Source organism: Dendropsophus ebraccatus, chromosome 7 (genome assembly GCF_027789765.1).
Source record: "Dendropsophus ebraccatus isolate aDenEbr1 chromosome 7, aDenEbr1.pat, whole genome shotgun sequence".
NCBI lineage: Eukaryota > Metazoa > Chordata > Amphibia > Anura > Hylidae > Dendropsophus > Dendropsophus ebraccatus.
The window spans coordinates 36,897,630-36,912,638 of record NC_091460.1 but is presented as its reverse complement, the minus strand read 5'-3'; the positions used below and the strand labels follow the sequence as shown (position 1 = coordinate 36,912,638).

The window sequence follows — 15,009 nt, the reverse complement described above, 5'->3', positions numbered from 1 at the left end:
GTGGGAATAAGGCCTAATTTACTTCTATTAAAACATCTCAAATTTTCCAGTACTTACTACTGCTCTGGACAGTTCCTGACATGGGCAGAGGTGGCAGCAGAGAGCACTGTGTCAGACTGGAAAGAATACACCACTTCCTGCAGGATGTGCAGCAGCTGATAAATATGGGAAGACTTGAGATTTTTATTAAAAGTAAATTAAAAATCTATCACACTTTGTGCCACCAGTTGATTTGAAATTGAAATTTTTGGGGTTGAACTACCCCTTTTAAAGGGGTTTTCTGTATCCACAGGATCGGTCACCAATCACTGATTGTCAGGGTGATTTGACGCCTGCACCTAACAGAAAAGCACAGTCAGAAAAGAAAAACTACCGCCAAAGTAAAGACATATCAAAGTTTATTAAATTCTCTTTTATCAAAAAGCTTGTTATGCTTTGGATTTTTACAATGTACTGTATGTTTTTTTTACCTTGACCATCTTGTCGAAATCTTGGTATCTGATGATTCTACTAAAGGTCTGAAGACCAAAATCTTCAAGCTTAAATACAACAATATAACATATTACTGCAACAAAAAAAAGAGAAAGAAAGTGTAAAATGGCAATAATAATAATAATGTGTAACAAGAGAACATTTATAACACTAACATCATATTTATATGCTAGATACCAGAATGTCTTCATATTGGGGCATCACAAAAGTATAAGCATAAAGGGGGAGATTTATCAAACATGCTGTAAAGTGAAACTGGCTCAGTTGCCCCTAGCAACCAATCAGATTCCACCTTTCATTCCTCACAGACTCTTTGGAAAATGAGAGGTGGAATCTGATTGGTTGCTAGGGGCAACTGAGCCAGTTTCACTTTACACCATGTTTGGTAAATCTCCTCCTTTAAAGTCTTCACTGTTTTATACCATTCACTCCTCACATTGCCTTCTATGCACCATGCTCATCCATTGTACCTGGCATACTTACCAGCATACAAACTCTGCTCTGACAGTAGATAATGCTTCCCATCTCGGGCATAAAAAGCTTGTACAACGACATCCAGTAGATTTCTGTACTGAACACATCCAGAAAGAACATCAAGGACAAATTGTTCTTCATCATTATTAAGAGTCTAGGAGGAGGTAATGGACATAAAATAGATGGATCAGCTATACATAGAAAATGCATTTTCCCATATACTTAAATGGATACTCTGGTGAAAAATGTATATAGATTTGTAAATTGTATAAAAAAACACAAGCCTTCCAGTACTTATCAGCTGCTGTATGTCCTCCAGGAAGTGGTGTATTCTCTCCAGTCTGACACAGTGCTCTCCTGCCACCTCTGTCCATGTCAGGAACTGTCCAGAGCAGTAGTAAATCCCTATGTAAAACCTCTCCTGCTCTGGACAGCTCCTGACATGGACAGAGGTGGCAGCAGAGAGCACTGTGTCAGACTGGAAAGAATACATCACTCCCTGCAGGACATACAGCAGCTGATATGTACTGCAAGACTGGAGATTTTTCAGAATAAGTCAATTACAAATCTATATAACTTTCTGAAACCTGTTGATTTGAAAGAAAAAGATTTTCCCTGGATAACCCCTTTAACGCTCAACAGTCTGTGATAACTGTGGTTACTCTGAGTGAATAGGACAAGATGCAATACCAGGTACAGCCACTATGGCACACATGGTGCTGTTCCTGGTGGGAGGAGGTTGCAGCACTTGCAGTACAGCACTTCAAACAAGTGATCTATGTAGATTATGAATATGGAGTTATAAACTGTGATTTTTGCTTCCATACTAATTTCTATACTAATTTTATACCCTCTCAAGAGTAAAGTCCTCAAGAATTTTTTACTTTCTGTATAATCCTACACTATATACTCAGTTACCACCAATAATGACGTCCTACCTCCTTCTAACTATCCAGTCTGAGTTTGTTAGTCTTCACTTATTTTAGTCATTCTCTTGATGGGCTGTGAAGATTGATATGAATAGTACCCCCTGGTGCTATTCTATGTTACACCTGTGAATACATTATATCAGTGGCCTCTGAGGGAAGCTCTATAAAGCTGCACACACGCGTGTCTGGGCTTCCATGTCGGCCAGCCTGTTCTGCAGCATTCATGACAAAACCTCGCTAGGGATTTATACTAATTATAATGCAAATGACTGACGTAAAACCCATTCAAGTGTCTAAGAACCCTATAAAAATGGAAATCGCCAGAATTTGTGAGAAAAAAAAAATTCTATACCGCAGAAGCTGTACAGTGGTACGTGGGGGCCCCTGAAGCTCAGCGAACAGGAATACAATACTTGGTAAAGAACCATATCACAAAGCAAAACATTATAGCGGAAAATACCTTCATGATATGGAACATACCAAACAGGGATGCAGAGCAGTAGGAACGTGAGAAGGATATCCCTTAGAATAGACCATCAATAATAGATCAGTGGGGGTCTGACGCCCCAACACTCCCACCTATCAGCTAATGACTATTTCATTCATGAGAAGAAAGGGACACACTAGTAATACCAGTGCAGGTTATAATACTTAAAGGAAAAGTTTGGCCGATCTCCGGTGGGTTCCAGGACACGTCACGACCCAGCTGATGGACTGGCCGCTCAGCCAGTAAGTGACTGGGGTAAGACGCTGCTCCAGTCACTGATTGGCTGAGCAGTCAGTCCATCAGCCGGGACAGTCCTGGGGCCGGTCCTGCCACTCATCGCAGGCACAGGGAGAGGTAAGTTAGTACTTGTAATCAATTTCCCCCCTGCCGGCTGCCGAATTTTATAATACGACAGACTTCTTGCTTATTGTTTTTTACTACTGCCAATGTACAATAGAATCTGGCCGGAGAGACTGAGCTACTGAGCATGTGCGACCACCAGCAGCGGACGAGCAGACAAGTAAAGTTCTTAGGAAGAATTGAAAGAACGCTAGGTGGGGTGACATATTATTACATTATGTATGTAAGAGCAATAGCTGTTATTCTTTATTCTTTTTGTTGGGGGGATTTATGATTCTGTCTATCATACACAATACGCAATTTTGTTGCGCGAACTCCCAAAAAAAAATGCAACTCTGTATTGTAAGGAAAGGTCATCAATAAAAAATTTTTTTAATCCCAACAAGGAGGTATTATGTTTGCTGTAGAAGTACATGTAGGTTGTGGTCACCACATATGTCATGGATGGGCAGCATGAAATGGTAGCAAAGTCTAGATGAAAGCCATTGGAGAGCGGTTAGGATGCAACAGGCCAGAGGGGTCATACAGGAATATAGACAGAAATGGAGCCAAGGGTCACCAGAGATACTGGTCAAACAATCTCAAGGGCAAAGCAGCAGTGATCTCCAGGAATAAGATCAAGAACACAATCAGGATCAATCAGGAATCAGACACAAGAAGAACAGCATATGAGCAAGAGCCACCACACAAAGCATCATGAATAGACAATTTAGGGAGGGGTGATACCCTTTTGCATAGGCCACCTGGCCTGACATCATCTCCAGGTACCAGTTGGCTTTTCAACCCAACACAGAAGAGGAAGAAGAGTCCAACTGCCCAGCAACTAGATGTGGATATTCCACAATATGGGAACCAAGTGAGGTGAGTAGCAGGCGGGCCTATATATAAATATATATATGCCTTCCTCCGCATTAGATGCTCCATGGGTAATCCATTGCCTAATCCCATAAGAAGTGATGCCACATTGTAATCAGCTGTATATCCCATCAGGCCAAGCACCTACCTCACTTCTGGGGACGTGGATTAAACATCTGTCATTAGACAATGAAATACTCAGAATTTTGGAGACAGCGGATGATTCAGATGTTTGTCAGGATTTTCAATTATATTTCTGGATTTTCTGGTGACAGATTTATGACTCGGAGTTACATCTGTTTGACATTCTAATATCAGATCTCCGACTCTGAAGCTCGCGGAAAGTGAGACGAGCGCACGGGCTTCAAGTGCACAATTAAATGAGTCATTATGAATGTCACTCCAGCGCTGGCAGCCACACAAGAACCTACTGTAACACGATTAAGACGTCTCACAGGAGCAATTAGACTATTTCTTCTGCTCAGATAGTGTTACAACTGCTGGAAAGCAGACTATGCTGGGCACAGTGGTCGGGGGGCTCTCTACAGATGCTCTACAGGTCCTTAGCTAAGGGCCCTATCACACAGGACGATTATCGTGCGAAAAATCGTTCGAATTTAAACGATAATCATTTTGCGTAATTGCAAGCAACGATCGAAAAATCGTTCGTATGGCGTTGATCGTTGATGTAGATCTGAACCCTAAAATTATCGTTAATCGTTTGCTGTAATTCCACATTCGTTCCGCGTTTTTTCACTAATCGTTCAGTGTAATTGCACATTGTTCATTATTTTTCTGGGATCAGAAGGAATAAACGATCATAGTAACGATCGCAAAAACGATCATAGTAACGATCGTAACTAATGATTATCGTTCTGTGTAATATGGTGAACGATTTCAGGTTAACGATAAACAATCTCGTTTGTGATCGTTTATCGTTAGTCGTTAAAAATCGCTCAGTGTAATAGGACCCTAAGGCAGGCATGACTTTTGTAGGCTATTGTACAGCCTCTAGGAAACTCCATGGCTGCAAGAACACAAGCTGGTGGTGGCAGCGTTATTATCGAAGAGGTGTTTTTACAGCATTCTCCATGTGGAGGCGCTCTCAACCCAAATAGGTAGGAATTCATTGATTGATGGTTTTCCCCAGGGTGGATGGGATCCTTCAGCAAGACAATGCAACATGTCACACAGCCAGGAAGAGCTTGACCAAGACTTCCATGTACTACCATGACACCTAATTCCCCAGACTTTAAACCAACTGAGCATCTTTGAGACCATCTTAATCATCATGTTCACTCTTTGGATCCTCCTCCATGCACCCTCCAGCAGCTGCGGGATACACTGCAGTCAGCATGGCTCCAGACACCTGTGACAACCTATCAGGATCTTATTGAGTCACTGGCAGTCCTAGGTGTTATCCATGCTGCACATGGCGGTTACTCTGGATATTAGATGTTGCTCATAATAATGTGACTCTCTGCTGCCACCTCTGTCCATGTAAGGAAATATCCAGAGCAGTAGATGTTTTCTATGGGGATTTGCTATTGCTTTCCTGACACGGACAGTTCCTGACACGGACAGAGGTGGCAGCAAAGAGCACTGTGTCAGACCTGAAAGAATACACCACTTCCTGCAGGACTTACAGAAGCGCGTAGGCAAATATATTGCTGGTGCTGCAGCTGGTTCAGCAGAGGGTCCCACCAGGCTCAGACCCCTGTGAGCTAGAGTGGGCCCCCCGTGCCAGCATTACGTGCTGCGAGTTGCCCTTTAACTACAAGAGCTCCTAATGAGCGATCGCGGTTAAAAGCAGCATGGTCACTAAGGGTGGGTTTACACTGAGGAATTCTCAAGGAATAGAAGCAGAAAGTTTCCTGCTTGAAATTCCTCGCCTGTTCAGCTCTGGCAGAATAGGAGCAGAATTTGAGCGGAATTCAAGCAGAATTTCAAGCAGAATTAAAGCCCCATTGACTGCTATAGGATTCCTCTAGCGGAATCCGCCGAAAGAATTGACATGTCAATTCTTTAGGCGGAAAGCGGATCCACGGCAGAATTTTAAGCACAGAAATTCCGCCGTGTGAACAAATAAGCAGAAAGCCCATTAAAGCCAATGTACATGCACAATGTTCATTCTTTACGGGCGGAATTCCTTGCGGATTCCGCACACATTTTGCCACGGAATCGCGAGAATTCCTCAGTGTGAACCCACCCTGACAGAGCAAGAAGCTTTAGGCTGCCCACCCTGTCAACGACTCTTGTGGTCAGAGGCATCATTATGCTTCCGGACACAAGAGGCGTCACTCGTGCCCACAGAGCAGAGAGAGGAGCGCAATGCTGCAGCCAGGTAAGTATGACTATTTTTTTTTTTTTATTACATGGCAGATTAGTGGACAGGAGAGCCTCTCACAGGCATATGATGGATAGTACTGGCACTGAACTGTCCACAAAGTCTCGTCTAAAACAACAGAAAAAGAATACATTGGGATCTGAAGAAGTAATTACAGCAGAATACAACTATTCCTCCACTCCAGAGCTCGTACATCCTCTCATGACATTTACACGACACATCTTTATATTACACAATCCTGTGCCCACTTGGCATTCAGTACATGCCGCAGGCTGGTGCAAGAACGGACGTCACAGCATTGGAGTCAGGCTCATTTAATAATGTAATGTTAGGTATGTTATTCCATTACTAAGCATCAGCCAAACAGCAATTATCTGTCTACTGAAGCCAAGGGAATGAATGGGCAATGTATATCATGTATATATCAAGCTAATAGTTTAGGCATATGCAATAACTTACCTATAGGACATTGGTATAATAGGAAATTCTGGGAGAAAATCCCTTTAAGATGTTTGTGTTGGACAACCCCTTCTATAATGCCCAATTTTAGAAAATGTTGCTGGGGATCAAGGTGAGAGATTTGGGGCTCTATTACACAAAGCGATGATCGTCTGATTCCGCCGATAATCGTTCCGTGTAATAAAGACAACGATCAGCTGATGAAACGATCTTTCTTTAGGGCCAGATCTAAAATTATTGGCCACCGACCACGCATCCCAACGTGCAATGGCGATGCACGGCCGATGGCTGACGATTCAACAAATGGTAAATACATTACCTTTCCGTGTTCCCGGTGTTCTCCTGCGCTCTGCATGCATCTCGGCCAGTGATTGGCTGAGTGTTCTGTCAGGTAAGACATGCCGCTCTGAAGCTGCAGCCACAGGACTGGGACACATACAGAGCACAGAAGAAGACTGGGAACATGGACAGGCAATGTATTAACTGTTTGGGCAAGGGCTGCACGGACATCGCTAATGATGTCCGTGCAGCCCTTCCTAAACGATTATCGGGCCGTGTAATAGGCCCAGTAAACGAGCGCTAATCTATATTGACAGGGCCTTCATCAGCCCATCTAACAGGACCCTTACTTTTATTCTCTGGCCCTGTGCACTATAGGGACATATAAGCAGGTTAGTGACTTCCCTTTAAAGAGTACATGCTCTTACCTGAAAGTCTTCTAGAGATTCCTCCAGGAAATGCTCAAGGCTCTGATCGTCTGGCCTGTACTTCTTCAGGAGATGGACTATCAGGTTAATGCATCTCCCGTAATGAATCATCTGTAAACATACAAGTCTGACATTAAAGACGCCACGACGGTAACACATAGAAAAGTGCAATTACCTGCTGTAACTTTTCCCACCGCGATGCGTGACTTTTATTTTACCGTCTTCGCACTTTGTATCATAATAACATAATTGCAGTCATTATAAGACTATTATCACAAAAAATTCTGATCCATTCACCCTGTCAGTAGAACAATGTAGTAACTGCAGGGGCAGAGGGCTGCGATTATCACAACAGGGATGAGGCCTCTTAAAGGGTCCCATTAAAGGGTTTATCCTACAAATCGAATTGTATTTTTAATTCCCAAACATGCAATTATTAGCATATCTTACATCAACAAAATTCTCTTATTGTTCTTCTATTGTTGCTGCTTATTCCCTATCAGCACATCCTACCCTGGGTGCTCTTCACTGTCACTTTAGCAGCCTCAACGGCTGCAGAGGGATCCATGTATGTGAGCAGGACATCCAATCGTTTGTAAAGACATCTCCAATTTTTAAAGAAGTTGAGGATGCTGGGTAAAGGAGGCCAAGCCAAGATGTTAAGTAAGAAGGCCAGGTATGGATGTCAGTCAAGAAGGCCAGATATGGAGGCCAGTTAAGGATATTAAGCAAGAAGGTCAGGCATGGAGGCCAGGCCAGGATGTCGGGCAAGAAGGCAAGGCAAGGATGTCAGGCATGGAGGCCAGACAGAGATATCAGGTAAGAAGGCCAGGCAAAGATGTCAGGCAAGGAGGCCAGACAGAGATATCAGGTAAGAAGGCCTGGCAAAGATGTCAGGCATGGAGGCCAGACAGAGATATCAGGTAAGAAGGCCAGGCAAAGATGTCAGGCATGGAGGCCAGACAGAGATATCAGGTAAGAAGGCCAGGCAAAGATGTCAGGCATGGAGACCAGGCAATGCTGTAAAGTTAGAAGGCCAGGCAAAGATGTCAGGCATGAAGGCCATACAGAAATGAAGGGTATGAAGCCCAGGCAAAGATGTCAGGCATGGAGGCCAGGCACAGATGACAGGTAGGATGCCTAGGCAAAGATATCAGGCATGGAAATCATGCAAGGAGGCTCATATGAGGGACTTTAGGAAAGGAAACAAAGCAGGGACATCAGATATGGAGGCCAGGCAGGGAATGTATGCAAGAAAAGGAGGCTGAGACCAAGGATGTAAAGACAACAGGCAAAGATGTCAGGAAAGGGACTCCATGTACATATATGACAGTCTGACACCTATAAACTGTTACTCAGGACAGATTAAAGGATTTTTTTATACTTATATAGATATGCCTTTATGCGCCCTCAGTAATTGGAATAGATAAGACATATGCAGAGTTTGTGTTTTGTGTGACCGTGCAGGATAAGTGGATTTACAACCCTATGGAGCGCAATGTTCTCTATAGTTTAATGAATCCCCATCCATCCCTGTCCACAGTAAATATGACAGCCCTAACCTATGATGACTGTCACAGTCACTGATCCGGTCTGAAGTTTTTATGTACTTTATAAGGGTCTCTTTGCTTGTGAATACTGGATGGCGGCTAATGAGGCGGCAGAATAATGGGAACAAGTAGTGCGGCAAGTGAGTAATGGCGCAAGGCCTGCAATAACTGGCGGTGGAGATGGGCCCGGGTGACCTGCAATACTGCTCTATGGCAATGATGTAATTGGCTTATTTGCAGAAAATGTCTTTTTCATATTGATGATGAACAAATGACAAAGTACATGGAAATGACTGCACTGAATTTATGAAGACACTTCATCATGTCCTCTGACTTGTGGGGCAACTCAGGCTGGTGGTCACTGTTCAGACTGTACAAATGTACAGTGAGGTACACATGCCGGGTATAATATGCATGTGTAGTTACCAGGATGGCAGGCATATTGAGCTTGACATTTTTGGGCCCAATCTGTAACATATACTGTGTGCCATTTATAACAATGACTTATTCTTATGTGGCAGACGTGTTTTGGGGTCCCCCTTAAGCATCAGAGCCCAGGAGCAAATGCCTATATACATGCTGTGTCTGTAATCTGAGATTCTGGCCACTATAAATGTAAACACAATGCATTACTTATCCTTTACTGATCCTAAATTACATCCTGTATTATACTCCAGAGCTGCACTCACTATTCTGCTGGTGGGGTCACTGTGTACAATCATTACATTACTGATACTGAGTTACATCCTGTATTATTCTCCAGAGCTGCACTCACTATTCTGCTGGTGGGGTCACGGTGTACATACATTACATTACTGATCCAGAGTTACATCCTGTATTATACATCACAGCTGCACTCACTATTCTGCTGGTGGGGTCACTGTGTACATACATTACATTACTTATCCTGTACTGATCCTGAGTTACAACCTGTATTATACCCCAGAGCTGCCTTCACTATTCTGCTGCTGGAGTCACTGTGTACATACATTCACGTTACTACATTGAGTTACAACCTATATTATACCCCAGAGCTGCATTCACTATTCTGCTGCTGGAGTCACTGTGTACATACATTCACGTTACTACATTGAATACAGCCTATATTATACTCCAGAGCTGCATTCAGAATTCTGAAAGCATCAGAGCTGAAATATGTCAGCACTTCCTGCTGCTTCAGTGTCTGCACACTGCTCATTCTGGGGATTTACATTCAGCCTTACACCAGTAATGCAATGTAATATACAGGTAGGGGTATGGCACTACCACATCTATAAAACCACTGTAAACCATATGCTCGTAGCATCAGCATCTATAGGGAGCTGTAATCCGGGACTGAAGTCAATGTGGGTAATATGCTGGATAAAGACAATTCCACATATGCACCAGGGACGGTCATGCCTCATGCCCCATATTGTGTTCAGCGGATCTGGTGACAATGCTAATCTCTAAAATAAGATCAGCATCTGATCTGCTACTTGTCAGCACAGCAGCCTATTAATTCTTCTTGGTGAATATTCTCCGCAGGGGATCTGACCCTATCTGCACCAGTATCCCAGCCGCCCTGTGTTTGCTTGTGTGTGTTTCTGTTGCATTAGACAATGAAGGTGACATCTGATCTCTCTCTTCCTTGTAGTGTGCCCACGTGCTGCCCACACGCTGTCTGTCTCTGCTCTAATCTGTCAGCTGCCAGGGTATCGCCTTCCCGGTGAGTGAGGATTTCTTTACAGCGATATACTGTATAGTGGTGCCCCCCACACCCCGGCTATATGTCTTTCATCGCAGCCCTGTGATAAGAAGATCCGTTTACTCCTATCTAGGTATATAGATGTACTACTGACCACTGTACTGACAGTACATGACATTCACTCATTTCTTTGTAAGAAAGCTGAGTGTTTTGTCACCCAGCTTTTCCGCACTATAAGTCTGCCTATTCTGTATTCCTATGTGTCTAAGTGCCATAATCTTGGTCAGAGTCCAATCCCTTCAAAATACACTTTACTGATGAACATAAAGGGGTAATCGCTAACTTCTATCAATGATGATTTATGAGAATTAAAAAAGAAAAAAAATTACGAGATCTTAAAGGGGTACGCCAGAGGAAAAAAAAAAGTTTTAAAGGAGAAGTCCGGTGAAAATTTTTATTAAAGTATTGTATTGCCCCCCCCCCCCCAAAGTTATACAAATCACCAATATACACTTATTACAGGAAATGCTTATAAAGTGCTTTTCCCCCTGCACTTACTACTGCATCAAGGCTTCACTTCCTGGATAACATGGTGATGTCACTTCCTGGATAACATGATGATGTCACTTCCTGGATAAAATGGTGATGTCACGACCCGACACTCAGAGCTGTGCGGGCTGTGGCTGCTGGAGAGGATGATGGCACGGGGATACTCAGTGTCCCTCCAGTGCCCTGTGTCCCTCAGTGTCCCTCTGCCATCATCCTCTTCAGCAGCCACAGCCCGCACAGCTCTGGGAGTCGGGTTGTGACATCACCATTTTATCCAGGAAGTGACATCACCATGTTATCCAGGAAGTGACATCACCATTTTTATCCAGGAAGTGACATCATCATGTTATCCAGGAAGTGACACCACAATATGCAAAGTGTGAGCGCACACTAAATCATAAGCAATAGTAAGGAGTGCAAGCTACCTCAGCAAATTATACTAAACAAAAGAAAAAGAAAAAAGAATCTGAGGAAAGAAAAGCTCTGCACATCCAAAAATAATATGTAAGAAAAGATTTTATTATACAAAAAATTGAGAAAACACACAGAAAAAAAGAGAAGCTGTTTACAGCAATAAAAACAAACTCTAAGGGGGGAGAATACAATAAATCTCCCCACCAACCGGGATCCTCTATATGAATAAATATGACATGCCAGCATGCAATAATAACAATGAAATTGCACAATACATGAAATGGTATATACAAAATAAGTATATCATGCATGCAAAAATGTCTCAACCAGAGTAAAAGACTATAAAGAGATGAGAGTGACCCCGGTACTAACCCTACCCTACGGGTTCTGTCAGCAGAGTGCTGACTTCATCAGGGGTCTGTCTTGTTATCCAGGAAGTGACATCACCATGTTATCCAGGAAGTGAAGCCTTGATGCAGCAGAAGGGAAAGTACAGGGAAAAAAGCACTTTATAAGCATTTCCCGTAATAAGTGTATAATGGTGATTGGTATAACTTTTGGGGGGCAATACAATACTTTAATAATAATTTTCACCGGACTTCTACTTTAAATCAACTGTGGTCAGAAAGTTATATCGATTTGTAAACTACTTCATTTTAAAATCTCCAGTTTTCCCGTACTTATTAGCTGCTGTATGTCCTGCAGGAAGTAGTGTATTCTTTTCAATTTGACACAGTGCTCTCTGCTGCCACCTCTGTCCATGTCAGAAACTGTCCAGAGCAGGAGAAGTTTTTTTTTTTTAAAGATATTTTTGCTACTGCTTTGGACAGTTCCTGACATGGACAGAGGTGGCAGCAGAGAGCACTGTGTCAGACTGGAAAGAAAACACTACTTCCTGCAGTACATACATCAGCTGATAAGTACTGGAAGACTGGAGATTTTTAAATAGAAGTAATTTACAAATCTGTATGATGTGACAACCGTTGATTAAAAGTGTACCTGTCATAATAAAAAATTGGATTTGTCAAGGTCTGGGTGTTCAGATCCATACCGATCGTGAGAACGATCAGGGAGAGGACAACACTGCAGTATGATCCGCTCTCAGCTCTGTGCCAGTGAAAAGCGTCGGGTTCTATAGACTTACATTATGAGCCCAACTCATCATGTGACACACAGCTGGGAGAGAACCGCGCTCAGTGCATTCTTCTCCCGTCTCATTCTCACAATCGGTACAGGTCTGAACACTCAGATCCAGACCAATAAAAACTTTTGATATGTCTCTATGACATGTCAAAAGTTTTTTATGACGACGGGTACACTTTAAGAATATTTTTTTCCCCCAGAGTATCCCTTTAAATTCGCCGTCAATCCATCTCATCAAAACAGCTGTGATGACACACCATACACTGTTAATGTGACACTGCAGCCAAAATACTTAATGTCACTGCAACTGTTCAAGTCAGAGACAGTGAACTTCTTTCCTCTGGCTTTTTTTTTTTTTAATACACAAAAACACAGAAAAATGCAACAGCTCACCGCAATGGCAAGATACAGACCCACTACAGACATGAAAATAGTTAAAGGGAACCTGTCACCTGGGACGTGGGCACAGAGCCCGCCCAACCCCCGGGTGCAGCCCTGGATACTTACCCTTTCCTGCAAGTCCCGCTCCTGGAACCGGTCCCGGGACGAAGATATCCCCGTCGGAAGCGGTGCGCGCGCACTGCAGAGATGTGTCCGATGCCCATAGAGAATGATGGCTCCATTCATCCTCCATGGGCATCGGACTCATCTCTGCTGATTAGCATACAGCGAGCGCACAGCTTCGGGCGCCGATATCTCTGTCCCGGGACCGGTTCCAGGAGCTAGACTTGTAGGAAAGGGTAAGTATCCGGGGGCTGCACCGGGGAGTTGGGGGGGCTCTGCACCTGCGTCCCGCGTGAAAGGTTCCCTTTAAAAAAAAAAAAACTGCCAAAAAAAAAACTTCCACAAAAATAATGAGGCTCTTGGTTAAATGGTGTAAACTACCCATTTACTGTGCATTTTTCTGTGTTTTTGTGTGTTTGCAATTCCAGCCATAGCAACGTGCTCCTGCCTAGTGTGAATGATGTTCTAGGAGAGCTGACCAAATTTGTCTTTTTTTTTTTTTTTTTTAATCCCCATTCAGGATATGGTCACATTGGCAAAAACTTGATGTGGAAACCGTATTGCGTCTGGAAAAAAAAAAATCTCCTATTGATATTGTGTGGAAAAAGAAGTTATAAAATCAGACTGAGATAAGACTGAGATAAGCTGCAGCATGCATGCCCCCTTCCTCCCTCACCTCTCCCTGCCCTACATGATTGAGGTACAGGGCTTGGCTTCTAGCCTTGATTAATCCCTTTAGGAGGGGTGGGGGGGGGGGGCGGAGGAGGCTTGCATGCTGCAGCTCAGCACAGTCTCTATAACTCTTAGGGTACTATTACACGGAACGATAAAACACGCTTTATACTTTTTTTTATATAGATTTATGCATTTTTAATCAGTTTACATATATTATATGTCAGTTTGCATGTTATCTGTAAGGTATTGGTGCAGAACACTATATAATGCACTAGCACCTGCCAGTCACCACTATTAGTCTCCATAGGAGCGGTCACCCAGCTTTCCCAGAATCCTGACAAACCAGATCTATGCAGTTATACAGTGCTATGCATCCTCTACTTATAAAGATTAGGAAATAGTAATGTGCCTTACATTGCTGATCTCCCAGAAACAGATCTAACACACAGAAGTATACACAATTTACAAGCCGGGTATATACAGAATAAAATCGCTTCTATATTACAGTCACGGTTTACCTTGCGTTATTGTTCGTTGTTTATTTAGCACCTCGGACCACTACGGGACTTAGAGCAGCCGTTTCTACTGCAGCGCAAAGACGCCTGGGTATTGTAGTCCTAACGATCACAGCGCTGCCATTGTAAACAGGGATTCTGCTAAGAGAAAAAAACTACTTTACCCATAAGGCAACTCGGCCTGGTTACAGTTCGCGTGTTTGATCGTCGTCCTAGCAACCGGGAAAATGTTGAGGATGCTGATTGGTGGAATTTGAGCACGTGGTTATAAAGTGACGTCAAATGTTCTCTGCTGCGTTTTAGTTTTAATAAAGTTGAGTTAACAGTAGAATGTTGTTTCTTTTACTGTATCATTTATAAGTATACAGATACCTTACTTAGTGTCATTTAACTAATTTGTTTTAACTCATTTTACCATAGTGCCCTGTACAGACATGACCAACCTTCAGGGAGCCCTTTTAAGACCCCATTCACATTATGTGTGCGCTAAGCTGAAGACATATGATGATATTTCAGCAAAATGTGTTCTGACTTACTCCATGGTGTACCTAAGGCAGGTACATTCACTTTAATAGTGACTAGAGCTTTCTTGAACCTTGCACAAAAAAGTATATGTTTGTAGTGACTAACAGAGTATGTTCAGTGTATTATAGTGACTAGCCCATAGTGGGAATGCTGCAGTATATGTCACATTATGTCTTTGCTGGTATTCCAATGTATACTTCAAATGATTGAGCAACTATGTAATACTTATCCAGGCCAGGACTGCCTAGGCAAGAGCAACTGTCTGTTATGGATTATACAGTCTTTAGAGTCTTTTCTACAACGTCTATAGACTCCATTGTCATCTAGAGTAACTTTT

At 42.9% G+C, this 15,009-nt stretch overlaps 1 protein-coding gene across 2 annotated transcripts in view; it reads right to left on the bottom strand.

The window, feature by feature from the left end:
- CFAP99 (cilia and flagella associated protein 99) overlaps positions 1-14,321 on the bottom strand; it is a 67,055-nt gene extending 52,734 nt beyond the window's left edge. Inside the window, exons 1-4 of one of the 2 annotated variants that reach the window (XM_069976389.1) lie at positions 14,151-14,321; positions 7,111-7,221; positions 976-1,120; positions 471-565 (exon numbers count right to left, since the gene is read on the bottom strand). In XM_069976389.1, the coding sequence (XP_069832490.1) occupies positions 471-565; positions 976-1,120; positions 7,111-7,221 (351 nt within the window). In that variant the 5' untranslated portion in view covers positions 14,151-14,321. Of the gene's footprint in view, positions 1-470; positions 566-975; positions 1,121-7,110; positions 7,222-14,046; positions 14,069-14,150 lie in introns of those variants that run through there. The other variant, XM_069976390.1, reaches the window with a different exon arrangement.
- Between the last annotated feature and the right edge of the window lie 688 nt (positions 14,322-15,009).